General features: G+C 38.1%; 1 protein-coding gene across 24 annotated transcripts in view; it reads left to right on the top strand.

Moving 5' to 3' along the window:
• LOC109038096 (calcitonin gene-related peptide type 1 receptor) overlaps positions 1–27,570 on the top strand; it is a 506,731-nt gene that overhangs the window by 346,862 nt on the left and 132,299 nt on the right. For all 24 annotated transcript variants that reach the window (XR_011899882.1, XR_011899881.1, XM_072300421.1 and 21 more), the window contains one exon: positions 26,495–26,609. Coding sequence is in view for 22 of the 24 variants with exons in the window: in XM_072300421.1 (XP_072156522.1) it covers positions 26,501–26,609 (109 nt within the window). In the remaining 2 variants the exon portion in view is untranslated. The remainder of the gene's footprint in view (positions 1–26,494; positions 26,610–27,570) is intronic.

Genomic DNA, 27,570 nt, shown 5'->3' on the forward strand with positions numbered 1-27,570 from the left:
CAGAAAGCGGCTTTTCAGGGTACTAAAGTGTACAAATAAGGCCCAATGATGAAAAGGAATTTTAGGAGGCAGAGGTCGAAGTTTTGCTGAGCTGTGGGTCTCTCCGACAACTCAGGTCTCTGGTAATTTGGACAGCGATAGCAGAAAATTTAAAACCTCAAATATGAGACTATTTTTCTCTACTTCCATTGTCAGCTGCGACATAAGTTACAGGAGTTATTAACGACATAAGATGTTACGACAATTTCACTTACCTCTGCTCAAAGATCTAGTGATGATGTTAGTTACCAAGGATTTGCAGCAATTGCCACTAATTAGTGGCTTATTTTAGAGGCTGCCAATAAGGTTTCTTGAAACCAAGCAAACTTGTAGTTTGACTTGCTGTTATCATTTATCCAAATGCTGGGTTCTCAAGAAACTTTCAGTGGCTAAACTTACCTATTTGTCGGAGACTCCTCAGTCCTTATACTCCCGTTATCACTTGATTTCTCAACTGGGGTTAGTGGGGTCTTCAATTTAAAGTGTGAACAAACTAGCGTCAAGCCATATCAAGCTGCCAGGACTACGCACGTATTGAGAGGAACGAGACGTAACAAGATGATTCCTTGGATCTGGATCCAAGGAATCTGCCTTAAAAAAAAGTGTGCGCCGGAACGGGCCATAAAAAATAAGATAGTGTTTTTGTCCATCCGACGGACTAATAGCACGGGTAATAATGATATTTACCATTTTTTACCAATTATTCGTAGTGAATTGGCAAGCACGTGAAAATTGGGACTTAAAAATTTAGACTCTTTTCATGGTAGATAAGGAGAGTGCAAGAATTATTTCATCAAGGGATATTTTCGTAGCTCCGAGGAGAGCCTGTCAGGGTCAAAGGATATAGTTCTTATCAATTTTTTTTAAAGCAAATTTCACATTTTTTTTTGGAGGGGGAGAAAACACTAAAAAATTGGGCCTCCAATTTTTAGAGATCATACTTTAGTAGATTAAAATGGTGATAATCGTCTTGCACCACTTCAGAGGCAATAACAATAGGCAAGAGAAAATCGCTGAAAATTCGATGATATAATAATGTGTTTATTAACCTTTCTGTTGCCTCTTAGATGGAACCAAACGCGACCATTACCAGATAATTTTTATAGCTTCTTTTTCAAGTTAGAAAATTCTTTGAAAACTGAAGGCCAAATTTTTGCCTAGTTACCTACCTATCAAATTATTAAAAATACTTGCCGAAAATCACTGCACAGTCGATAAAAATCGTGTTTGAGACCTTGATATTAGTACCAACCTGCCCAGCAATATATTTACTACAGTCTCTCAATGTCTTATAAATAGGCTTTTTAGAAATAACAAAACCCTCATTTTTTCATGCTTACCAAGACAGGTTGAAAATTAGTGGGAAGTAAAAATGAAGAGACTAAGCCATATCGAACGATTCAGCTGAATTATATGCTTACACATGAAACAAGAAACCGGACATCTAGGAAACCAATAATTGCTCTTGATTTTTTATGAAAATGTTTCCCCAAAAACCGGAGGCAGATTTTCTGCATGTTTGCAAAGTCACTTGAAGAAATCTGTAAAATTGTGGAAATGGCAGTCGCGATTGTGTATCCAGATTTTCTAGGGCACATGGAGGACAGCAGATTAATTTTATTAGCACAATTTAATTAGCAGGCTTCAATGAACAGCAAGATGCAAGTATCAACTCCAAAAATAAGGACTAAAGGCGATTTTTATTAAGTATTCAAAGTTTGAATGATTCTACAGTGGTGGCGTAAATGAAAGGCCGCACTGAGGGCGAGCCGATACGGCTCTAAAGGGCCCAGTCACCTCCTGAAATTTTGAACTGGAATCCCCTCATCGAGCCTTGCGGGGTATTGAGATGGGCCCGGAGACAAAGTCTACGGGCGGGCCCGCGCTTGGTGAGTTACGTGACTCTTTACGGAATACGCATGAATTAAAAAAAAATTAATTTTTTACACACGCGGAAGATCGCAAGCCTTAAACACTACCCTACAATAAAAACCTTGCGTACGCTACTCAAAAAGGGGGGGGAGGTCTAAGTTTGGCTCACGGGGTATTAAGAAGGGGGGGTGGGAGTCAAGTCAAGTCTTACGTGAGTCTCCCACTCTAAGAAAAAATAACAATCTTGAATAGAAACAAAAGTCGCCAGTTTTCACACTTTCTCCGTCACCTTCTGGAAAATTGGGGGAGGGGGGAGATCAGGACAGTTACTTGATTATAAAGGAGATTGAAAAGTAGTTGCACTGTTGCTTAACTAGGGGTGGAGGTTTAGAAAGTCGTCCAAAAAACCGTAAGTATTACCTGAATCGCTACCTGAACAAATTAGTAAACAGTTAAATAATAAAGCGAAAACTGGCAACCATGGCGCTTTAGAAAAGAGCGTTTAGGATGGAAATGATCAATTTCGATCGTAAGTAGACGAGCAGAGGTGAATAAACCATCACTGCCATCATGTGCCACCTAAAATTGCAGTTTACGATTCAAAACATAGGCGGCTGCGCGTCGACCCGCTCCGTTTTTGCGCTTTTACTTCCTCAATTTTAAAGATAAACCTACGATGTAATATACCAAATCAACGCTAAAAGAACGATCTACAACTTTTACTGAAGAATATTTTTCGATCCGGGTCCTCATAAGGACGTAAATACAGAAAATGCTGGTCAATAATTCTAAATTTTCGATATCTTTCAATTTTACTCACATTTAAATTACATTCAAAACTATTGTTTATTTGAAAAGTAGACTCAATTACCAACAGTTTCAAATAAAATTGAGCTCTCCAATTTATTTCTCGCTCCGCAGTGAAGTTTTGAAAATATGTCCAATTTTCAACTTCATCGGACCACTGTGCGGAGTCCCCCAAGGGGATTTATGGGCACTTTTGGCTAAAAACACCTTTTCATATGAAGAATAGATTGGGCCTAATTCCAGCCGTATGTGAATTTTTGGCCAGAAACGGTCCCTATATGCCTTTGTTTAAGTACTGGACTACAATGCATTACTATACGGAGAAACAACTTAGGTATTGCTCTTGCGGGCGTCCTGGGTAACGTTTTTTGATCGAAATAATTTTGATCAACTCCTCACGACAATTGCTAAGCGTGTAGGCACCAAGTTTTAAGGAAATCTCTTTGGCCAATTTTTCTCTAGGGGGCAGAGTGAGCCGGCACGGCGGCTTTAAGTAGAGAAGTGCAGATGTTCCTGTTTCGTCTTTTCATTTACAATTTGGTGAAGGGGAGGGTGAGGGCCTGGGTCAGCTTAGTGCAATTTTTGGGAGGATACAGTGTGCATTATGGAAGGTGCAAAGGGATTTGAGACTGTCTAAAATTTAAAGGAAATTTTCCGTCACATACTGAATTAGATAAGTGATTCTTTTCATATGTCTGATACTTTTACCTTTAACCGAGAATTCTTGCCTCGCTCGATACTCGGATGACTATGAGGATTGTCAATCAGCGTCTCCAATGACTGATTGCCCGTAAGCTGATATAGCTTAAGTTCACGATGAGAGCGTTCGAGGGACCAGAAAAAATACATGAAAAAATACCTACCTATGTGGGGAGCAGTGTAGCCATCGCTGAAGTTCTCGGTAAATATTAAGCGCGGTAAGCATATACCGTGCCAGGGACGGACTGGCCACGGGGGCGGGGAGGCGATCGCCTCCTAACAATTTGCCGCGGAGGTCTCAAGGGGGCCCCCGCGGCGAATTTTTTTCGAGTCATCGTTTTTTTCCCCGTAATGTTGTAATTTTCCTATCCTTATCAGTCACTAAAAGGCCCCAAAATCCTTAAAAATTTGTCTCTAAGAGACATAAAAGGTCGCCTAGAGCTATGTGATGAAGGGGCCCCCGAAGAATCCTGAGAATGGGTTATTTTGAAGTTCAAGAACTGTAGAATTTAATTCCAATAATGATTAAAATTGTGTTTAAAAAGTGTCAAATTTTCAAAATTTTCCGGAGGAGGGCTCCCGGACCTTCTTAGAGGGGCCCCCGAACGACAGGAGGGGCCCCCACATTTAGGTCGCCTCCTAACTTTTCGACTACCAGTCCGCCCCTGTACCGTGCTTCATAGTCTGGTTGCAAAAATCCGCGGCTAATACATGAAGCATCACCCATTGCATCCTGGGTTATTTTTTAAAGCCTCTCCGTGGCGGGAACGTAATTGAATTTTCTGCCGTGATAATTAAACGTGGAGACCGTTTAGAGTGCTGGTAACAATTTTTTAATTAATTCCGTGAACAAAGGAATCTATTATGAACCTTTATGTCCTGCTAAAGCTGTCTAATATTTAGGGGAGACCGGGGCTATGTTGACCAGATTTTTTGAAAACTTTTGTCTGAAAAGACAGAAAAATAGAATGCCATTTTTTTAATGCTCTACTCCTTAAGCATACAGTGTAAAATTAAAATCAACTGAAAACATTGTACAAAATGCTTTAATTTTGTGAGTTTCATGCGTTTTTAAAAAAAATCCATTTTGGTCAACATAGCCCTTGCTTGGGGCTATATTGGCCACCCCCGGGGCTAAGTGAGCCACCTGTAAGGAAGTTATGTTAACCTTGTTCAGTTGGTTGTAATTGCACTTAAAAAAGCTTCGTATTATGCCCTTACACTTATCTTTCGTAATGCTAATAAAACACAATACCTTTGGAGCTGAAAATTTAAAAATAAATTTTTTTTTTTTTTTAAAGAACAGTATCAAATTTAATAAGTGAGTTGGCGTGAAGAGCAACTTAAAAAATAATAAGAAGATCTACTTTTCCACTAAATCGGACCGTTTTAAACTCAAAGAAAATGGTTTTGAAACCTTACGAAAAAAAAATATAAAATGTATGTCTTCTTAGTAGGTCAACATAGCCCCAGAAAAATGGTCCACATAGCCCCGATTGAGGTTACCTCAAATCAAAGTCATCCAACTAAGAAACAAGGAGTCAAAAACCATAAATCCATACACTAAAATCCAAGAAAGGGGTCTACTTCAAATAGAAACAAAGATTAATAAGATACAAAATAAATACTCGCCACATCAAACAAAATTCAAAATTAAAAAAATCGCATTTTCGGGCTATTTTCGAAGGTAAACAAAAATGTCACAGCACAGAGCATAAAAGAGGAGGGCATAATCGATGTTGATATTTTAAATTGTTAGTCTACATCTCTGCCAACCTTTTTTCTCAACAAAACATCACATTTACGTTTTCCCCTTCAAAATTTTCACGATAGTTATCATAGTCCCGTGGCCAACAGAGCCCCGATCTCCCCTACGTAGCTACGAATTTTCTTAGAGCAGACCGCTGTTTGAAAGAGGTGTGTGAAAAAACGGCCAAAAATGCCTCAAGGCATTTTCGAATTTTGATCACTTGGGGCGATACAGTAGCTTCCGAGACGCCCAAAACCGGTCGCCGTTTTGCTTAGAAGCGCCGGGTTGCGACGTTGCCATTTTTTAAAGTGGAAACCTTTAAAAATTCATATCTCCGCTGCATCTCAACCGATTTCAATGAACTTTTTTTTCAAAATGTTCCTCTTAAATAGAGCTTTCTAGCCATGTATAGTTCCTTGGGGTTTACTTGGCTTTAAGTGGCACTTACGCGGTTTTAGCAGTTTTTGATAGACACAAAAATTTAGTTTTTATTTTACCACGATCGTGGAATCGACGGAATCTAAACAAAAACCAGTCTAAATGAAAGTTCAGATTCTCACCTTTCTAACGAGCACAAGATCATCCCGGGGAAACGTTTAGTTTCGGAGATATGACCGCTCAAAGTTGGCCACATGCGCTTTTGCGCAATGTGAATGCGTGTTATCACTAAGTCATTCGCGAACTAGGGGTCCCTTACGTTCAATTTACGTTGAAATAATTACACAGAGCAGTAAGGTGTACAACACGAGCCGTATTTTCACCTTCGGCTGCCGATGTGCGACGTTGCCATTTTTTGAAGTGAAAACTCCTAAAGATGCATAACTCCGCTGCATTTCAACCGATTTCAATGAACTTTTTTTTAAAATGTTCCTCTTAAATAGAGCTATCTAATGGCATTTAGGTTTCTGGATTTTATTTACCTTAGGGAGGCACTTAGGTCGTTTATATGGTTCTTTGCAGAGATTTTTCATACAAAAAATAGTGTTACTATTTATATTTTTTTTTTCTCGGCGGATTGTGGGAGGGTTTAAAATGGCAAAATTTAAAAGAACGAACTTTTAAAAAAAGGGATTCTTTTAATCACTATTTTTACGTGTACAAATATTGAACGCGACGCTCTCATTGTACAGGAGAAGGTGGTGTTGCTAATTTACCAATATTTTTGCATTATACTTTAAGCGATGGTGATCTTATCCGATCTAGTTTGAATGTTAAAAAAAGTCGGGGAAAATACAGACCCCCTCCTGAAAAAAAAGAAAAAAAAATAGCAACCCTATTTTTTGTATGAAAAATCTCTGCAAAGAACCATATAAACGACCTAAGTGCCTCCCTAAGGTAAATAAAATCCAGAAACCTAAATGCCATTAGATAGCTCTATTTAAGAGGAACATTTTAAAAAAAAGTTCATTGAAATCGGTTGAAATGCAGCGGAGTTATGCATCTTTAGGAGTTTTCACTTCAAAAAATGGCAACGTCGCACATCGGCAGCCGAAGGTGAAAATACGGCTCGTGTTGTACACCTTACTGCTCTGTGTAATTATTTCAACGTAAATTGAACGTAAGGGACCCCTAGTTCGCGAATGACTTAGTGATAACACGCATTCACATTGCGCAAAAGCGCATGTGGCCAACTTTGAGCGGTCATATCTCCGAAACTAAACGTTTCCCCGGGATGATCTTGTGCTCGTTAGAAAGGTGAGAATCTGAACTTTCATTTAGACTGGTTTTTGTTTAGATTCCGTCGATTCCACGATCGTGGTAAAATAAAAACTAAATTTTTGTGTCTATCAAAAACTGCTAAAACCGCGTAAGTGCCACTTAAAGCCAAGTAAACCCCAAGGAACTATACATGGCTAGAAAGCTCTATTTAAGAGGAACATTTTGAAAAAAAAGTTCATTGAAATCGGTTGAGATGCAGCGGAGATATGAATTTTTAAAGGTTTCCACTTTAAAAAATGGCAACGTCGCAACCCGGCGCTTCTAAGCAAAACGGCGACCGGTTTTGGGCGTCTCGGAAGCTACTGTATCGCCCCAAGTGATCAAAATTCGAAAATGCCTTGAGGCATTTTTGGCCGTTTTTTCACACACCTCTTTCCTTATCGGATCCGCGTGCAAGCTGCAAGGCCATGTAACAGGGTCTCCCAATTAATTGGCTGTCATTTCGGCAGGCAGTGAAGGCCAAGATATACCAGCAAGTTACCAAATGTCCAGCGACCCACCAATTATTGGTATGTCGTCAAGAGACCCTAATCGTTGATTTCTCCGTCTTCTTCTCCTCCTTCACGGCAACACGTCATTCCTGCACCCCGTATCTCGGCTACTATCGCATAGATTTTCGTAAAACTTGGTAACAGTAGAGTACCTTTATAGACAGAGTATGGCCATTCGTATCTTTTTACTGCAGGAAAACTGAGCTGCTTTTTGATTGGTTGACAAGTGTTTAGGCTTCATGATGCTCTTATGGCCGTAAATAAACAAACAAGATGCGGGGACTCAGCATACCATTGACAAGAAGCTAATATTGACAAAAATTTCAATTATACGGCGGTAACAATTTAAATAAGCAGTGAACTCCAACACAATGTGTTGATAAGGCGCGTCATTAACTCGCACATATCCACCCCTTAAGTTTTCAATCACAAAGATTTTAAAATATTAGGCAAGAAGCACAACAGGAGAATTCACGATCCAACACTGCGAGGTCAACGACGCACTTTGACGAGACCGTGTACCTATTGAGAATGTAGAAAGCCATTCGAACGAGTTTAAGTTTTTTTTTTATCTGCCCCAAGCAAAATCTTATCAGATTCTTAAAGAAAAGTGCTACGTAATAATTTAAGAGAAGTAGGTAAGGAAAAATTCTGTCGAACTCCTGAAAGATTTAAGTCGATTTAAGGGTATTTTGGGGCTAAAATACCCAAATCACCGGTATTATAAATCCCGTTATATTATTGAAAAGGAATTGACTCGATATAAATGCAATTGCATTAAATATGTCTTGATTTTGTTATATTAAACGTATTTCCATGCAAAGATGTTCAACCATGTCCATGCTTTATTCATTCATGAATTGAAAGTGAGCAATCTACATCCCGAAAATCTACCGATTTGCCGTAAAAAATTGCAGAAACTTGATACACCAGGTCGATGCACCCACTCGTTGAATTTACCAACCAATTTCGTGAGTGCACATATATAAAAATCAATATGCTATAGTCATTTTGTGTGCATTTTTTTGTATGAAACAATAATAGGTAAGTAATTTCAATCCCGAAAAAACATCTATTTTCCGTATAAAATCGAAAAAATCAAAATATGTCGACTCCTTGACGTGAAAATTAGATTCTACGTGTAAAAATACTTATGTATCGATGTGCTGAACAGAAACCATGTGTGGACACAGTCAAAAGTCCGCGGCAACATCAATTCAACAGAAAAACGGCAAAAATTAGATTGGATTTTAGTCGCTTTCCCCGCCTCTCCTCGTTATTTACAAACCGTTCCTATACTCATCTCAAAATTTTTCTCAAAGCCTTGTGTTATTATCAGCTTCCATTTAAACCCCGGTTCGATGGCCGGATCGGCTGCCCAAATATCAAACCATTTTGGAAGGGTTCTACATATGAAAAATTCGTGATATTATCGACTCTCAGGAAATCACCTCGCCATGGCAAAAATTGGTGGTATAAATTTTCGAGTGCTTAAAATAATCGTATTAGAGAAACTAAGGCATTAAACGACAGACTCAATTTATTTTTAATAATATAACGAGAATCACTTCCGATAATTTAGCTATTATAGCCCTAGAATACTTTTAAAGCGCCTTTACGATCCAGAATCTCGACGGATTTTTTTTTTTTTTTTTGGGGGGGGGGTCTTAAACGAATCAAGGGACACTGTAGTTAAAAATATAAAGATTTTTCGATTTGATCATATAAAAAATGTTTAACTCGTTCAGACACATCGTGTATTGTATGGAGTACTGCTGCTATTCGACCCTTGTCATCAGGTCAAAATTCTTACAAAGAAGCCCCCTGCAAGGAGCGAATTTTTTGTAATTTCTCCCAATTTTTGCTCCGTTATTTAATTGAATTGTTTGTCAAATTCTGAGGTCAATTGTATTTAATTGTAATTTATATTTTTTTTTTTTTTTTTTTATTCAGTAAAATACATGTTAAAGTATTTACAATGAGATGTTTAGACCCTCATATGGGTCTTTTTACATTTTGATTTAAATGGTAAATATTTAAATAGGCACTTTAAGACTGAAATTAAAATTGAATATACTTAAGACTGAAACTAAAACTAAAACTTGAAGACTGAAACTAAAACTAGAGGACTGAAACTAAAATTAAATGGTGTCAGAAACTAAACAAAAAAATATGAAAAAATATGTAGTTGAAGAGATTAGTATAGAATTTACAGTTAATGGAGATACAAGATTAGACAAAAATCATGGCAAAGAGAATAATTAATGTAAAATAAGTGAATTGGGAATGGCAGAAAGTGCAAAAGCCTAACGATAAATAACTTTAGGAGGTATCTGCTAACTTAATAGACAGAATGTCTTTTAACGTAGGGGTGCTCCCTTATCGACAAAAATAGAGGGGAGCAGAGCCCTGAAGGTGGGACCAAGTCCCTAGCGAGAGAAGCGGGTCAACTCAGACTTTTTTAAAGTCCGGTGTGTGAAGCTCGTGGGGCTTCCTGCGTTTAAGACGTCTGGTCTCCCCGACCCAATCCAGAAGCTTAATTGCCTCAGTATTGGGGTGAGATTCCAGACGCTCTGCGTATCTCTCGTACATACGAGAGATAAAAACCTCAAGGCTTTCTATTCCAAGTTCCGTCCTGATATCGACGTTCCTTTCATACCATCTAGCTTGGGCTATCTTTCTTAACGCGATGTTTTGGATAGTTTCTATCTCTCGTATATTCGAATTTGCCGAACAGGCCCACAACTGACAGGCGTACGCCCATACCGGCCTTATCATGGTTTTATATAGTAGGATCTTGTTTTTAAGGCTTAGCTTGGAATGCTTTCCAATAAGCCAGTTCATTTTTTTGCATTTTAGCTTAATTTGTTCTTTTTTAGTAAGAATATGTTCTTTGTATTTTAGCTTTGCATCCATGATAAGGCCGAGATAGCGCGCCTTATCCACATGCGGAATGGCTTTCCTGTCAACAACAAGGGGGACCTGGACGTAATTTCTAAATGTGAAAACCACGTTTTCCGATTTGGTGGCATTTAATTTAGTCCCATCAGCGCCAGCCCAGTTCTGGATATCGTCCAGGCTTCCCTGTAGAACCTCCACTGTATCCTCGTATCTTGAGGCGCTTGTGAGTACCGAGGTATCATCCGCAAAGACTCCCATAATTGAGTTACCTTTTGGTTTGGGTATATCCGCCGTAAAGAGACTATATAATAACGGGGACAGGACTGATCCCTGCGGTACTCCTGCCCGAATAGGTTTAAATTCCGAGTATGCATCCTCGAATCTCACTCTGAATTCCCTATCAGGATGTTAAAAGCCTGGTGTGATTCCCAGGAAGCACACTCGCAATTTTTTCTATCAATCTACGATGATTTACTTTATCGAATTTGTAATTTATATATTTCTTTTTCCCTTCATTTTATTTTTTGTATAAAGGAATTGAGGTTTCGTTGATTTCTTCGGATTTCGAATACTGTAACTTCTCTCCTATTCGGCCAATTTTTATGAATGAGGCCTCTTCTTATTCGTGTTTTAACTGAGAGTAAGGAAAAAATTGCTAAATACACGCGAAACATTTTTTTTTTAAATTGGATGAATCCTAGCGTGACGGTGAAATGGTTAATCAAGCGTAAGTAATTAGGCGATGGACTGAGGATCCCAGCCGCGCCTGGCGACCCTCAGCTATTGTTCGTCGAGACGCCGACGCAGTGATCAGGAGCGTGGGGAAAAGAGGGGTAAGTGGATTCCTGTATGAGTCAAGTTTAGCAAACGGTCTAATGAGTCTCGAGGCTCATCACAGATTGCACTTACGGCTGCCCTGGCTGGCCCTGACTATCAAAGCAGTCGTACTAAATTTTGAAATGCATAACATGGTTGTGGAGATTTGTCAAAGCAACGTTTTGAACAAAACGGTGGAGTGAAATTCTCATTCGAAGAGTGCTGAACTGCTCAGCCATCCTCGAATCAGTTCGTTTGCTTCTGCTTATATATGCATATTTTAAATCAGCGCGGCGCATTCTTAGGTTTTTTTTTAAAAACACTGAAGCGATGTGGGGTAACAGAACAGACTGCTGAGCTGCCGGGCTAGAGACTCAGACCACATGCCACAAATGAAGAGGGGATGAAAATGAACAGGAAACACAAAACTTTAGTTTGGCGTGACCAAAAATTAAACTACAGAAGCATCACCGACCCGTCCGATGAAAAATGGGGTAATCCTTGCGGATTACCTCCAAAAAGGGAAAAATATCGAGAGCAACAACGACTTACTAGCACATCCAGGTAACGAGCCAAAAACGAACTGAGAGCACTCTCAACCAACCAGAGAGCAGCACCTACCCGCCCGGCAAGTGGTTGCCTGAAGTAGATGCGGAAATGTTGTCACAATGTAACTGCCAAAAACAATGTTGCGGCAACGTTGCAGCAACGTTGTGGCAATATTATTTTTGGCCGTTGCCGGACGGGTATGGCGTCACTTTCCGGGTTTGAGAGTGCTCCCACGGGATTGGCCGCCGGCTGGAGGGCGCCGAATTTGAGAAATTTTAAATTCAGAGGGGACCATAATACAACACCAAGTAACGTAGACTCTTGGTACTCATTACACATAAACTAGAAAGCCCCAGAAAGACAAAACAAGTTAAATCATATTTTTTGACGGATTAGTAAACTTTTTATACGCTTTGGAAAATCTCAGAAGTTCGCGGCAGTCACTTTCCGGTAAGGAACCAAGGGACTCGGTTATTGTATCGAGTAGGGGGTCGAAACGATCGCAAATGCGGTATACTACGTACACGCGCCAACTAGCATATCTGCGAATAACACATGAAAAACACGCATGAAAACCCCGTCAATTGCCTTTCGCCTTTATCACAGTATAGGATATAAGATGTGCATAACCTCAAACTTGCTTGCTGATAACAGCCATCTTGTTTGTTTATTTACGGCCGTAAGAACATCCTGCCAGCCTATTTTCTCGCAACCAATGAAAAACCGGCACAGAAATGGCCAAACTCTGTCTATAAAGTGCTCTAGGTAACCGAGGGTATTTTTCGACGAGGAACTCGAATTTTCAGTCACTATATCAAAATTCACAAATCCAAGATGGCGGATATGGCCTAAAATGTTATATCGGCTCCTATTGCATCGAATTTCGTTAAACTTGGTATCAGGGGGTATTTAGCGACGAGAAATTCGAATTTCCAGTCATTTTCCAAAATTCGCAAATCCAAGATGGCGGATAAGGCCTAAAATGCTATATCGGCTCCTATTGCATCGATTTTCGTAAAACTTGATACCAGGTGGTATTTTTCGACCTGCAACTCGAATTTTTAGTCCAGTTTTCGAAATTGTCAATTCCAAGATTGTGGATGAGGCTAAAATTGCTGTTTTAGCTTCTGAAACTGATAACCAAATTCATTTTGTTAAACTTGATCTCGTTGTATCAAGTAGCATACACTGAAAAAAGGCGTACTAAATTTCAGTAGACGCGTTGATTCGGATTTTTTACTAATTCCAACGCGGGTCCGCCTTGGAAGACTACACCGGGTGTCTCAATGTAGGCACTCAGAGTTATTTCGGAACGGGAAAGTCCTATTTTGTTGAATAAAATCAACGGCGTTTTAAAATAAGCGATCGTGTACTTGAATGAAGAAACCTGTTTCTTGAAATTAGTAAACGGGGACAACGCCTTCAGAGCACCGTCGTTTCCTTTTTTCAACTACCCATCTTGCTTGAAAGAGGAAAACACGTTGCGTCGAAAGAATAAATCGTTTTCTTAAACTTTGTAAACGGGGCGAACGCCTTCTGAGATCGTCCGTTGCCTCTTTCCAAGTCATTAGCTTGCTTGATCGAATAAAACACGGTACGTCGAAAGAAAGAACCAGTATCCTTAAAATTAGTAAACGGGCTGGGCGCCTTCCGACCCACTCAGCATGATATCTCAAAGCAATGGTGTTATTTGCTGACATATGTTGATGTAATGTTACTAATATGGATGGAATGTTAAGTCAGTATTGTCAGGATAAGACTGACAATATCAACATTGATGTAAGCTTGATAGACCAGCAATCAAGGAGATGTCAAGAAGTGTCAACCTGATAACAATGTTGACGGGGGCATATCAATATTATGTAAGATTATTGTAATGTTACTTCAACCTTACTATCAATGTTGTTGCAATGTTCAGGCGAGTCCCCGGCAGTAGCACATCAACATTGATGCAATCTTACCTCATTCTTACTAAGATGGATATAATGTGGCTGCAATATTGATGTGTAAGATGTGCAATATTATACAAAGATTGTATTAAGGTTCTATGCTGAGTGGGAGGGGGGGGGGGACCCATTAGCAATACACTCGTTACCTTATTCCAAGTAACAGCTCTCTGGATGAAAGAATACAGGTTGCGCCGAAAGAAGAAACCAGGTTCCTTAAAATTAGTAAAGGAGGTGGCGACGCCTCCTATAAGGATGATGCATGCAATTTCTGCCGGATGCCGTTAGCATCTGTTTAAACCAACACAATTTATGAAGGAATAAAGTAACCCATCTATCAAAATTATTGTGAACAATAATTATAGTTCTTTCAAGGTGGAAGGATGCAAAGATGCAAGGATTAAAATATTTTGATTATAACAGGGATTGGGAGTTGAGTTTATATATTCTGTGCTGCTGGTCTGATTCTATCTTTTGCGTGAGTCCAACACTTCGACATAGGTCTCTGCCCATCAAGTCTATCCCCCTAGAGGATCCGTTGGCAGACTTACAGGGCCTGTTGGGACCGATCTTTTCGCCCCCCCCCCCTCTCAGTCTTGTACGGATACTCATAAGAGCTCAAAATGTTTTACTGTATTTGAAGTATTCGAACCTTTTCACTTTGTTTCTCTACAAAATAGGGTGGATCCAGCACTTCTTCACCACCTTCCCATCAACTTTAGAGAGAGTGAAGAAAAGGAAGTGTAGCTATACAATACAATATTAAAACGTCACGCGTGTGATTATGTAAACTGAGTAAAATACAAAGGTAATCGAAAATCGAACATTTTGTATGAATAAATTGTGACTGTCCACGGAAAAAGATGCCTTAATACGGAAAATCTCAAAGCGTTATTGATGCCACAGTAAACAGAGCAGTATTAAAACAAAAAAATTAAAATCTGCTTCGTTTAGGGCACGGGATACCCTAACCATTGTGCGCAACGTTCCGCCCTGAATTTGCAAAAAAACCGGCGCTCCGCTTCGCTCCGCGCCGGTTTTTTGGGGGGGCTTCGCCCCCCCAAGCCCCCCCAGGACGCGCGCTTCGCGTGCGTATTGTAGACGCGCAGTTCGCGCGCGCTTTTTAGTTTGAGTGTCCATCCAGTTGTTCTGTCTTCTTAAGCGACCCGCGCGTCCACCGCGGGAAGAGTGCTTTTTCCGAAGGGGGGGGGGGATCAATCTGTAAGGGAATGAATTAAGAATTGAAACAGAAGTTGAGTTGTGAGCAGGTGAGCACGTTGTGAGCAAGAAGTTGCGTACCTTGTCGCGAGAGTGCGCGGCGAGCGGGAATTCCACTACTGCGCTGATTGACCAGAGGCGAGAGTTGCGGACGGACGATGTACGAGAAATTGCCTACGTGGAGGCGGTACGGCAGCAACATACCCACCGGCAGTCACCAGAAAGCAATAGCACAAAATAGTAGTTGCGTACGTTGCCAGCGAACGCGCTGCGAAAGGTTGTGACGGTTAAATGGTGAGATTTTGTTCAAGAACAGATCATTTAACCTGACCCACTGTGCGACGAACAATTTGTCCAGAATCTTCCTTCCCCTGACCCACTGCGCGACGAAAAGTTTGTCCAAAAACTTCTCTCCCCTGACCCACTGTGCGGCCCTGCTCCGGCCGGCTCCCCTCATGCCGCGCACCCCTCGCCTAAAACTTTCAAAGCTCGCCATTTTTAAACGGCTCGGCCGATTTAGCTCAAATTCAATACCAAACCAGTCCTAGGGGAGAACTACCACCCGTAAAAATCTTCGGAAAATACACTAAAAAAGGAATCAACCCTCTCAAAACATATGTAGTTGGACACCATAGAGAGCATTATGTCGGAATCTTCGAAGAAAAAATTCTCGAAATTTGTTTTTGAATCCAGCTAGATCCCTAAATATCGATCCACAAGCAATGTTGCCTCCGTGGCCTATACTTTCTTATTCCTTGGCCGGTCATGTGCGTATAAATATGATTTTTCGTGATTATACCTCTTTAAGCTGCTTAAACATACATATCATGTCAAGAGAGCGTAAAAACAGGAAGCGCAGCCATCATCTGCTCTTTTGAATTCCAAGAAATGATGTACGCACGTCGTATCCCAAGTAGAAATTTTCAACGGTAAAATCGCGATTTGTTGCGATTTTGTCGGCAATAAAATCGCTAAGATCATCAACATCTGAGGGATTATCCTCGATCTTGTTGCAATAAAATCTCGATTTTATCGCGCGGCAGTTTATCGCGATATCATCGCAACAAAAATCGCAATATATTGTGATTTAATCTCGATTTTATTGACGAAAATTGATCGCGATTTTATTGACCGAAAAAATTGCGATGTATAGCGATTTAATCGCCATGAATCGAAATTTTTTATTCGATAATATTGCGATAGATTGCAACCGATATAATCGCGATAATCAACCGATAAAATCGATATTTATTGCGATCACTGCCACTACCAGAGACAAGAGACCCTCCACTGGCCTCCTAGCGACAGGTGGAAAATATTACTTTCGGGGATTCAACGGTTCCTTATGGACAATTATTAGGGAGCAACAGTCATCACCCTAATTTCGGCTGTTGACCTACCTACATGGTCGATGATGAGCTTCGGGTGACGTCATAAGTCAAACAAGTTCCCCAAACGTCGGCCATTTTCGGCTTGTTTGCAAAACAAAACTACCAACCTGTTGTTAAACATCAACCATGTAGGTAAGTCAATAGTAGAATGCTGAAGTCCCGAAAGTAAAAGTTTCCACAATGGCCAAGATACTAGTGGAGGGTCTCTTGTCTCTGGCCACTACTTGGGATGCGCTGAATATTACAAAGACGGAATTTTTGGGGTTCATCGAGTCGATTCATATTTTCATGGGTACATCCGTATTGGCATCGTCTATAAAACTGTTGCAGTACCTAAACTATTGCTGAGTTGAAGTGAAATGATTATGGTGTTTATTGTTATATTTCTTTTTGTAATATTAAGTATCAGTAATAGATATATATGTAGTCATGTAATACACAAGTATGTACGCACCAACTTCATAGGTACCTACGTAGCTTTAATGCCAGGAAACGGAGGGGGCTCAGTGGTGGAATGTGGAAGAAGGAAAAATTATATGTTGAATAAAGCAAACTATTTAATTTTAACACTTCGGTATATACTCATATGTACTAATCAAATGTTATGCTTTATTCGATTTTTGTTTTAATTGGCTTGGTCAGTTATTAAGAATACTATAAGCCCACGCCGGAAAAAGGTTCCCTGAACTCACGGCGGAGCCGCGCATTAAATCGAGCAAACTGTATAGGTACAAAACGTTATCGAAAAATCTTATTTCTTAAAGTAAGGAATTAGAACTATTAATGTTTCTTTTATAGTACTCACACTCTTTCTTTTCCGCCCGATGTGAAGTACCTAGAGCTATTGGATAGATATACATTAATATTCTAATTGAAATAGAATGGTCTAATAAATGGTCTAGAATATTGAATATGATAGTCGAATTGAATAGGACTAATAATATTTTTGAAAAATGTAAAAATCACAGTTATCAAAAATAAATAGTTATTATTTTACAAACATTTTCGGAAAGTTTCATTTTTTTCTTTATTCTTATTTTTTTAAAGTCAGCGATTCTTTAGTGATTCTTTAAGAAAAAATGAAAAGAGAACATTTTTTTAAAAAAATGTATTGTAGAAAAAGTGAAGTGTATTGGATTCTTTTTAAAAAAATTAAAAATCAATATAAGATGGGAAAAAAAATATATAAACATCAAAAAAGTGACGACAGTAACACGCGTATTTCTTTTTTGCTCCAAATTCATCTTTTCGGGTACAAAAAATTTTAACCCATCAGACCTCACGCATATTCATTATCACAATAATAATGAGAGTCTAAGTCAACGACTTATATAGTGTAAATTCTCCCGATGGAGCCATAAGCCCCGACGGTTCAGTAGGTAGGGTGTTAGGTTCGTATACTGTAGGTCCCAGGTTCAAATCCCGATGGGTAGGCAAAAATTTACAAGTCGGTACTTGCCATTTGGGGTCTTCGACACTTACAGATATGCAATTAAATAATTTTTTTCGTCAAAAATTCGATAAATTTATCCATTTTTTGTAATTAATTATTAATAATAATTAGTTCAGTCATTCTAGCTTTTTACCTCGGACAAATTAGCACAAACTTTTCCTTTGGTATATAGGGTCTCTAGGTACCCAATAAGACAAAAAAAAAGTTTACCAAAAAATTCCACCGGGAAAGTGGTTAAATCGCAGTTTTTCAAAATGGCGGCTTGCGGCGATTTTCAAAGAGGACGTGCATACGGATTTTCATTTATAACTCAAAAATAATGGGTAAACAAAAAAATTGCAAGAGATCAGATTTAAATATCATGAAATTTTGATTAAGAATCATATACAAAACTTAGACTTTTATTATTTTTTTTCTTTCCGAATTTTACCATTTAAAAACAACAACTGGCAAAATCTGCTGATAATTCACGATTTTTTGCGTTCTTGACCATTTTTAGGTCAAAATAATTAATTAAAGGTTAAAAACAACGAAACCTTTGAAAAGTACGCTAAATTTTACATAAGTATACCCATTCATTTTACCTTTTCATCTTTTATGATCTCATTGTGAGACGAATCATTCAAAAGCATGAAGTTAATATTTAACAGCAAATTCAGCTGTTTTTTTCCGTTTCCAGCGCTTTCGATCAATTATTTTTCAACAAAAGTACAACTTATATATACTTTTTTGAAAGGTTATAAAATTTGCAAGACAAATAACACACTGGTTTTCCTTTAAATTTTACAACATGTACCTGAAAAGCGTATTTAAGGGAATTACGCTAAAAAATGATTTCTCTAGAAATTGCAGAATTTCAACGATTTTCGGCTTTTTGACAGCTGGAAACTAACAATACGATTTAACGATGGTAATAATTGTTTAGAGCAGAAAATTTCCAAAAAATTGCATACCTGAAATTACTGTTTCGAATTTTTTAAAGAGATATAGATAAGGCGTTAAAGTTATCTATTGGAAAACCCGGCTGCTGTGTTTAGAACCTTTTCCTTAACATATACCCAAAATTTTCAAGTTTAGTCATTTTTTTAAAAGTAAATTTTATGGTACTAATGTAATAGCACATAAAAGTTAAAAAAATGTTAATGAATAAATTTTTGAAGGTATTTAAGTGTACTTGGAAGCCAATTTTTGAGACGTTAAAAATGTACAAATTGTCCAATAACAAGGCTTTGTCTCATGTTTTTGTGGTTTTTCATGGCTGCAAACAATTTTTTCAATCAAACCATGGTAATTATCGAAAAGCTAGTAAAATTTTGTGTAAGAAATATACCTTTATTTGTATTTTTGGCGTCTCTCGTGAAAATGCGGAGGCAATGTTGAAAAAACTTGCAATTTGTCCGAAAAAATTTTCCCGCGGTTTTTCTTATTTTTTACGTGTTAAAAGGCGTTTAAGAAAGAAAAAGGTGCGGAATGAAAAGTTCATGGAATTTCCCATAACCTACAGCTATTAAAACTTGCCGTACAACCTTTTTGAGGGGTCTTAGCACTGAATTTTGGTTTAAAAAAAGTTAAGAAAAAAATGATGAAATTTAACTTTTTTGTTATTTTTGAGATTTTATCGCTTTAAAATGAGCTTTAAAGTTAAAGTGATTGATGTAACTGAAAAGTACGTTAAATTTTGGTCTAGAAAAATATGTTCAGCATCCTTGTAAGTAATTATATTTGCCGGTAGGATAATTTCTTCTGGGATCAAAAATAACACTTTTCTGAAAAAAGTCCGTTTTTAGCTCCATTTTCCTAATTTTTAAGCATTATAAAAGTGTTTGATCAAAAAACCACTATAACCACGTGAAAGTACATAAAATTTTCAATAAGATAGGGTACCTTGTTTCAAAAATGTCCATAATTTTTGGGTTTGACACGGCTTTATTTAAAATTGTAAAAAATGGCAATATTTACAGAAAGTTGAGTTTCTATGCAAAACACCATCCCTCAAAAGGTCATATCAATACAGCAAATATTCCATCAATCGTGAGAAGTTATTTAAATAATTTCTAGAGAGGAAAAATTAATTAACGTATTATAAAATAAATAATAGGAGGGGAGACTGACCCACCTCCTCCTCCTCCCTGCTTTCTACAAAGAGCGCAAATGGATATATTATGACCGCCAGTACGGAATTAACAGATACTTCACGCATACAAAGTGAAGACAAATTTCATCGTATTTATGCATACAATCACGTAAAAATAAACGAATAGGACAGAGCTTGGCGAAATCTGTACATTTAAGGGTTTTTTAAAAATATTGCGGAATGGGCCATCTCACATATGAGGGAAGTTACAATGCGAGCACAGCCGCCGCCGCGAAGCGCTTTACGTGAGGGATTGGGCTGTGTAATGGCGGCAGCTCGGGGAGCGGGTCTTTTTGCGTCGGAGGAATCAATAGTAAAACTAATAATTATTATGATAAATTCAACACACCGTTGAAGGTTTGGAACTTTTGGGCGGCCAACTCTAGCGTAAGCGCGAACAAGGATTATAACGATAGTACAGATGTCAGCGGGGGGCGGGGTTGTCAACAGGGGAGAGGAGTATGCACCTATGCTTTACATGACGTACCGCAGGCTCGTGTGAAATGGTGAAATCTAAGTAAATAAGAAGGAAAATAATAAAAACATTAAAATTTTACTGCCCTCGGCATCTTGTCAGCCGAATATGCGACATCATTTCGCACATTATTTAATATTATTTAGCTTTCAATAGACCGAGTAAAAAATTAGTACATATTTTATTTCATTACTCGGCTTTGTATTTCTTAATCTGTGTCAATTAAATATTCGACGATACTGAAAAAATTACGTTTTAACACTTATACTCTCAATTAAACAGCTTGGAGGAAGAGGTGCGTAAGTGCACCTCGTCGAGCTATTTCGAGAAAAACATGTTTAAAGTTGCTAACTATTGTACAAAGCCTTATGGCAGAAAGAGAGTTTAAACTCACATTTTGATGCTTTGCTTAAGCATTGGATGCTGCCGGTGAATTTTTCACAGACTTTATTTTAAACCTAGAATTAGTTGGAACCACTAATGTGTCATTTTTTTCGAAATCTGCACTTATGTGCCTTGTCCTCCGAGCCCCTCAATTACTTTTTTACTCTGTCTTATTACCTTATATTATAAGTTTTCAAACCAAAACCGACAAACTTTGGTAAAAATACTGGGTAATATTCAATGTCATAAAAATCAGCCGATAAACATATATTTTTAAAATTAAGGCCGCCATCTTTTTTCCACTATCTTGAATCTTGATTTAGACTGAAAGTAACGTCAAATTCGAATTTACCAGATCAAAATACCAGGATACACCGAGTTTCATGAAAATCTGCCGATAAATAGGTAGTTTTGAAATTGTACCCACCATCTTTAATTTTAAAAAATTATGGCCACCACTTTCTTCCCACCACCTTTGATTTCAGTTCCGGTTAAATTCGACATCAAATTCAAATTCTTTAGGGCTAAATACAGGGTTATACCAAGTTTCATGCAAATCAGTCGATAAACAGGTATCTAACGAATTATTGCCGCCATCTTTTTTTCGCCATCTTGAATTTTGATTTAGACTGAAAGTAACGTCAAATTCGAATTTCCTAGATCGATATACCGGGGTACACCAAATTTCATGAAAATCTGCTGACAACTAGGTGCTTTACAGTTTTTTTCTTAGAATTTTTAGCTGCGATAGGCCAAACAGTAAACGGATCAGGTATGCCCCCCCCCCCCCCCCCCGGTCAACCATCCCTCTAAGGGAATGCTGCTCTAAGGGGGTGCTTCTCCCTTTACTATGTACCATGACTGAATTAATAACAAAATTTATTTCAAAAATAGTCGAATATTCGTGAAAAAGGGTCACACTAATCGAAATTCAAGCCAAAATTTACACAAAGTAAAAAATGTCAAAGACACCATTCCATAAAGGCCCTATAAAGGTCTTATACCTTCAGTTAAATTTTGATGTAATATGTGTTTTGAAAAGAAAATTTCATGCACTTTCCATGGGTGCCAACAGTTTTGAGAGAAAAAATTCTGCCGAAGCTGCATTTTAAAAGTTACAAACCAAACTTGAAATTTCAAGAAAATTCTAGCCTTTTTTTTCGGTGTCGGACCTCGTAGCTCGGCACCAACAAGTCAAAATTAAAAAAACTAATATATATTTGTAAGCAAAATTTTATCCTCTAAAAAAACGACAAGAATGATTTTTTTCATTGGATGCACTAGAATTACGCAAAATCGGGAAAACGCTGACGAAGTCAAGAATCAATTTATACGTAATTTCAGACGGCCGCCATTTTGTTATAAGCAATTTTGGCTGTGTTCCCGAGGGAGGCTAATGGTAAACTTTTTTTGGGGGGCTCTAGACATGTTTTGGGGCGCTTTAAAACACAAAAGCAGTTTGTGCTAATTTGTCCAAGGTTAGGCCCTTTTTTTGGCTAGAATGACTGGACTAAATACATATGGTATGGGTGCAGTCTGCATACCTCGATGTGACTATTCACGAAATTTAAAACAACAACTAGCTGCTCCGGGCGCCCTACGGGCGCCCTCCACAGCTAGCAATGGTGGTGCAGTAGCTTATTTGGAATCGGAGCGATTATTTGAATCTATTTAATAATGATGATGATTCTGCGGCAGAAGATCAAGGAATTTAAATGCCTCTCTGCGTTACAAGGTGGAGACTGCCACTCTACTGAAAAATGTTATAAAAAGCTCGCATCATTAGTTTTTCTTTTTTTTGTGTTATTTTTTAATTTTTTTTTTTTTTTTATTTTTTGATAATTTTCTAATGACTATGAGGTTTTTGGGATTTTTAAAAGATCGAATCACCTCTTTGTGCACGATGTTTTTTGTACGGTTGCCTTTGGGAAGAATTTGGACTTCAAAATTTTTGTACGATGTAGCTCGTGAGAGTGCAACATATAGTTGACCATGGCCAAAAACTGTTTGGGGTAAATAAATGCCGACTCGCTTCAGTGTTTGACCCTTAGCTTTGATGATGGTCATGCAGAACGCAATGCGAATTGGAAATTGTCGCCTCTTAAAAGAGAAAGGGAGAGAGGAGTCTGCAGGTGACAAATCAATTCTTGGCAGTGAAATTCTTTCACCGGCCTTCTCGCCGGAAATGACCTGCAAATCAAGACAATTTTCATAACGTTTCCAGACGATCAATCGGGTACCATTCGATAAACCTTTAGAAATGTTGAGGTTTCTTAAAAGCATGACAAAAACCCCCTCCAAAAGTGTGAGCTTAAGCGGTGGTAAGCCACTAAGATTAAGACTGTCCAATAATTCGAGGGGAAAATTGAGAGCCCCTCCCTCTCCCTCTACAATGAGCCTGTTAACACTGAAGTACGTTTTAGAGACACCTGAAAGAACTTCAACAACCTTGTCGTTAATTTCATTGCAATGCTTATTTTTAGGGGCCAGAATTGCGCAGTTTGTGAAAACTACGTTCGAACATGAGGAAGCTATCTTTTCCATAAATTTCAGTAATAATATCAGTTTCAGTGATACTGCTTGTCGGTAAATCAATGAATTCCGGCATAGCCTTTTTTAGCAGAAAGGTAGACACCATCACCTGTTTCGAGTTAAAATTTTGCAAACTCCGCTTCGTCTTGCGAAGTTCTCATATTTTGAGTAAGTTTTCTGATTTTGAAAAGAGGTCAAAGTGGTTAGAATTTGATTGCATGTTGCACCAATGTTTCGCGAGAAGCATGCGAAACAACGGGTAAAACCTGTCTAAAATCACCACCCTAGACGACAATTTTTCCTCGAAAAGGGATATCATTACCCATTCTCTAAGAAGTCGGTCGATGCATGCCAGAGCATGCGTGATAACCATGGGAGCTTCACCCCAAAAAATGATCGTTGTTTTCCGAATAGTCTCAGCCTCTCTTGAGCTAACCGTCAGACCCGACACAGAATTCTCATTCAGAACCGAAGGAATTTTGAATTTGCTATGAATCGGCCGACCGTTAGGTAGCAACGATGCGGCGATACCTGTCCAAGCAACGGAGATGACGTCTAAGTTTTCCTTTGTACAATACGCAGTAAGACATTCTTAAACGAAAGTTTTTCCCGATCCTCCTGGACCATCAATGAAAATCGCATTACACGTGCAAGATGGATTTTGGATGAGACTAATTATTTCAGAAATAATTTGATGTTGCTCTGGGTTAGCGGCAGAAATCATGGAATCATAGTTTTAGGGGGAGGAGAGTCAGGCTCCGACCCTTGAAGATTCAGGTTAATTGGAAGCAATTCCGGAAGATCAAATGATGATATTGAAAATCCATGAAGTCTTAATGTGCTTTCAATAGCAAAAAGCCGATCAACGTAGTCGACCGACCAACAAAATAAAGAGAGAGGAAGAAACGAAGTTTCAAGCAAATTTGAAACAAAGTTGGAAAGAGAAAAGAACAAATAAGAATGAAATGTCCATAACAATACATGTTGTTAGCAATACGTGTGCGCACCGCTGCAGTTAATAAGTCAGGGTCAGTCAAACCGCCAGGATGCCTATCAAGAAGTGGTGAAGTGGAGTAGCCGAGAGATTGCGACGGAATGTGGGTGGTGAGTGACGAACGACAATGCGACCCAAACCTTCTTTGAGGTTGGTGGGAGGAAAGCTATACGAAAGAAAACGGAGATAGCCGAAAGAACGTGGTGGGAGGGGTGGCTGAGACCCTAGGGGGGGTATCTAGGGACGGGCAAGCAGGTAGCGGCCAGATGACCGCTCGAAACAGCTGAACTTTACTCGTCGATAAAAGTAAGAAAATTTGAGAAAATCGAAAAAACAATTACAGCCTGCAAATCTACAGATCAGAAGCTTTCATTTAAAAAAAAAACCCATGCAAATCGGTCCGGTGGTTCTCTCAAAGTTAATGTCCCAAAATGCGGACTTTAGTCTGAATAAATGGGAGAAAATTTGAGCCCAGCTAAACTTCACTCGTCGATAAAAGTAAGACAATTTGAGAAAATCGAAAAAACGATCACAGTCTGCAAATCTACAGATCACAGGCTTTCATTTAAAACAAAAATCATGCAAATCGGTCCGATGGTTCTCTCAAAGTTAACGTCCAAAGATTCGGACCTCCGTTTTAATGCATCGAAGAAAATTTGAGAAAATTATGGGAGAAAATTTGAGAAAATCAAAAAAACGATCACAGCCTGCAAATCTACAGCTCAGGGGCTTTCATTTAAGAAAAAGATCACGCAAATCGGTCCGGTGGTTCTCTCAAAGTTAATGCCCCAAGATTCGGAACTTTGCATTTTAATAAATAGGATTGGATAGAAATAAGTAAACGCGCCTGGGAAAAACCTATTCCGGCAGGACGCTCGGTCGTTTACTAATTTTAAACTAATCGTCTGCTTGTAATCAGTGAACGCGCACGAGAGATACGCAACTGTTTCCTGATTATAAGTAAACGGTTGACTTAGATCAAGATCAAAGGTACCTACTCCTTTTAAACCGAAGGTGAATACATAATTTCAGTAAATATTTTCGCGTCTCGGAATGTTTCTACTTTTAAGTAAACGTTTTCTCACTCCAAATACACTTGGATTGCTAGTTTGAGGTAACCCGTGTACTTGATCAAATCGAACTCTGTTCTGTTGGAACAAACTTCCGTCACTAGTCGATACTTTTTGAGTAAACGGTTACTTGGTCCAAGGCGGCTCCGTCTTATATTTAGTAACCTTTATTTCAGTGTATGAGTTGTGCTGAAACTCTCTCATAGGGTCAGATTAACGTTCACTTTATTTGCTGCTGACTGTAAATCAACCAAACGCAAGCTGTGATGACAGAAGTTACTTTGAACTACGAAAAAAATTGATAAGTTTGAATCGAATTTTTTAAATTTTTTGTCTATATTTTGCGTTTTTACGATAGTAATGTTGAAGACAGGAGAAACTTTAAATTAATTAATTAATTTAATTAAACTTTTCATTAATTAATTAAAACTTTTAATTGATTAAACTTTTAATTAATCGACTTTTAATTAATAAATTTTAACTTGACATCCATTATTTGGGATATCATTTTATTTTATGCGACGAATGTTTATATTTTTATCTTCGCAGCTCATATTTACATGGAAATGTTTTTGTTTTCCTTTGGCACCATATACTTCATAGCTTCCCTCTATTAATAAGTTCAAGTTGTCACTCATCGATTAAACTTTCTTTTCCTCCCATAAATCCTCGGTTAAATTAGGATTATTCATGATTATGCCGCGCTTATCCAACACCTCGTGTTGGACTTTCCTGCTTGTTTACTTCTGGCACCGAAGCATCTTGAAGCAATTTCTAAAATTTAGAATTTAGAACTTATCCGTAAAGCCAAATGAGCTTTTACAATAATTAACTGAAAATCATGTTACCAATACATCAAAGAAAAGATTTAGAGATAACTCATCATAAATTGAGAAAATAAAGCACGGGGGTGGGCGGTAGGCTGGGGAGCGGCCAGGGGACGGAACCTTCTAACATTTAGGTAGTTCCGCATGACTCGTTGACATTTTTTAGATGCAAAGCCACTCATACTGTCAACAAATATTTTAAATATTTTTTAAGAAGAAAAAAATATAACGTGCGAAGGTTTTTTTTCTTTAAATACATTTTCTCGATTCCCTAACTGCGATTATCGATCGATTTTACCTTCAAAAAGCTTACGCCCTCATCCGTATTTCTTTTATGCAAGAAGGTCCCTTACGATTGAGGCAGTTTTAGAAATCGTTTCTTTTCAACCTCTTTTTAATTCATACTGATATCATATTTTTGTTTCAGAGACGAATGGAAACGGACCAATTCTATGGGAATCTATCCTTATTTGAAATAATACAAGAACGAAGACAAAGATGTGACGAGTCCATTCAAAATTCCACCTCAATACCTCTTCAAGGTAATGTTTTCAGAGTAATTTTGCATCAGTTCTTCTCAAGATTTTTCTATAACTCTCCGTAATATTTTGGGAACTTCATTAAATATTTGTGAGTAATTTGTTTTATCGGTTTTATTTTAAGTGATTATTACGACGGCTCTTAATAAGTACCTGTTTAATGTGTACATATATTACTATTTAAAATTATACTTATGTGTTACAGTTAAAGTGCGTAATCCAGTTTATATGTAAGATACATTAACTATGGTAAATGTATAGGATATCGTGCGGTTTCAGTTAAAGTATGAAACTGCATTCCTATTTCATATTTTAACTAGTTATTGCAGAGAATTAAGTACTTGTTCTTTGGTAGATTGTCAGAAGCCCATTAGTGAAAGGGTTTAATGGTATGAATTCAAGATTGTCGCATAATATACCGAGAAAACCAGCGACGCAAAGGGCAACGCGACGCATACCGATGACGAAATGTGCAGTGAACGTCAAATAAATTTTAGGTACAAAATTTTATCAACTAAGACAATACTGTTTATTCCTAAGTGAAAATTTCGGTGGACGTCAAAAGAAAATGTATTTACTTTTGCAGAAAGACGAGGAATGACATTTAGAATTAAACATTAAGCCTAGGACTGACAACAGAAGAAGGGACTCTTCTCCAGGCATGTTTGAATACTTGTTTTCCTTTCTCTCTTTCTTTACTTCTGAATACTCATCCTGTAAAACTTTTTGAATTTATGCGCTCCACTAATCTCAAAATTTAACCTTTTCCCTCAACCTTTTGTATTTTTACTGATGTAACCTTAATTTCCATGTAAATTTATTACTATTACTGCCTTCTTTAGAGGTGTAAATGGCCTTAGATGCTAAAGCACCGCTTTAAAATAAAATTATTTTACCACTACCACTTTCTTTCTTTCTTTTGATGATTGTCCATGTAAATTTATTACTATTACTGCCTTCTTTA

This window comes from Bemisia tabaci, chromosome 1 (genome assembly GCF_918797505.1).
Source record: "Bemisia tabaci chromosome 1, PGI_BMITA_v3".
NCBI classification, from domain to species: Eukaryota; Metazoa; Arthropoda; class Insecta; order Hemiptera; family Aleyrodidae; genus Bemisia; species Bemisia tabaci.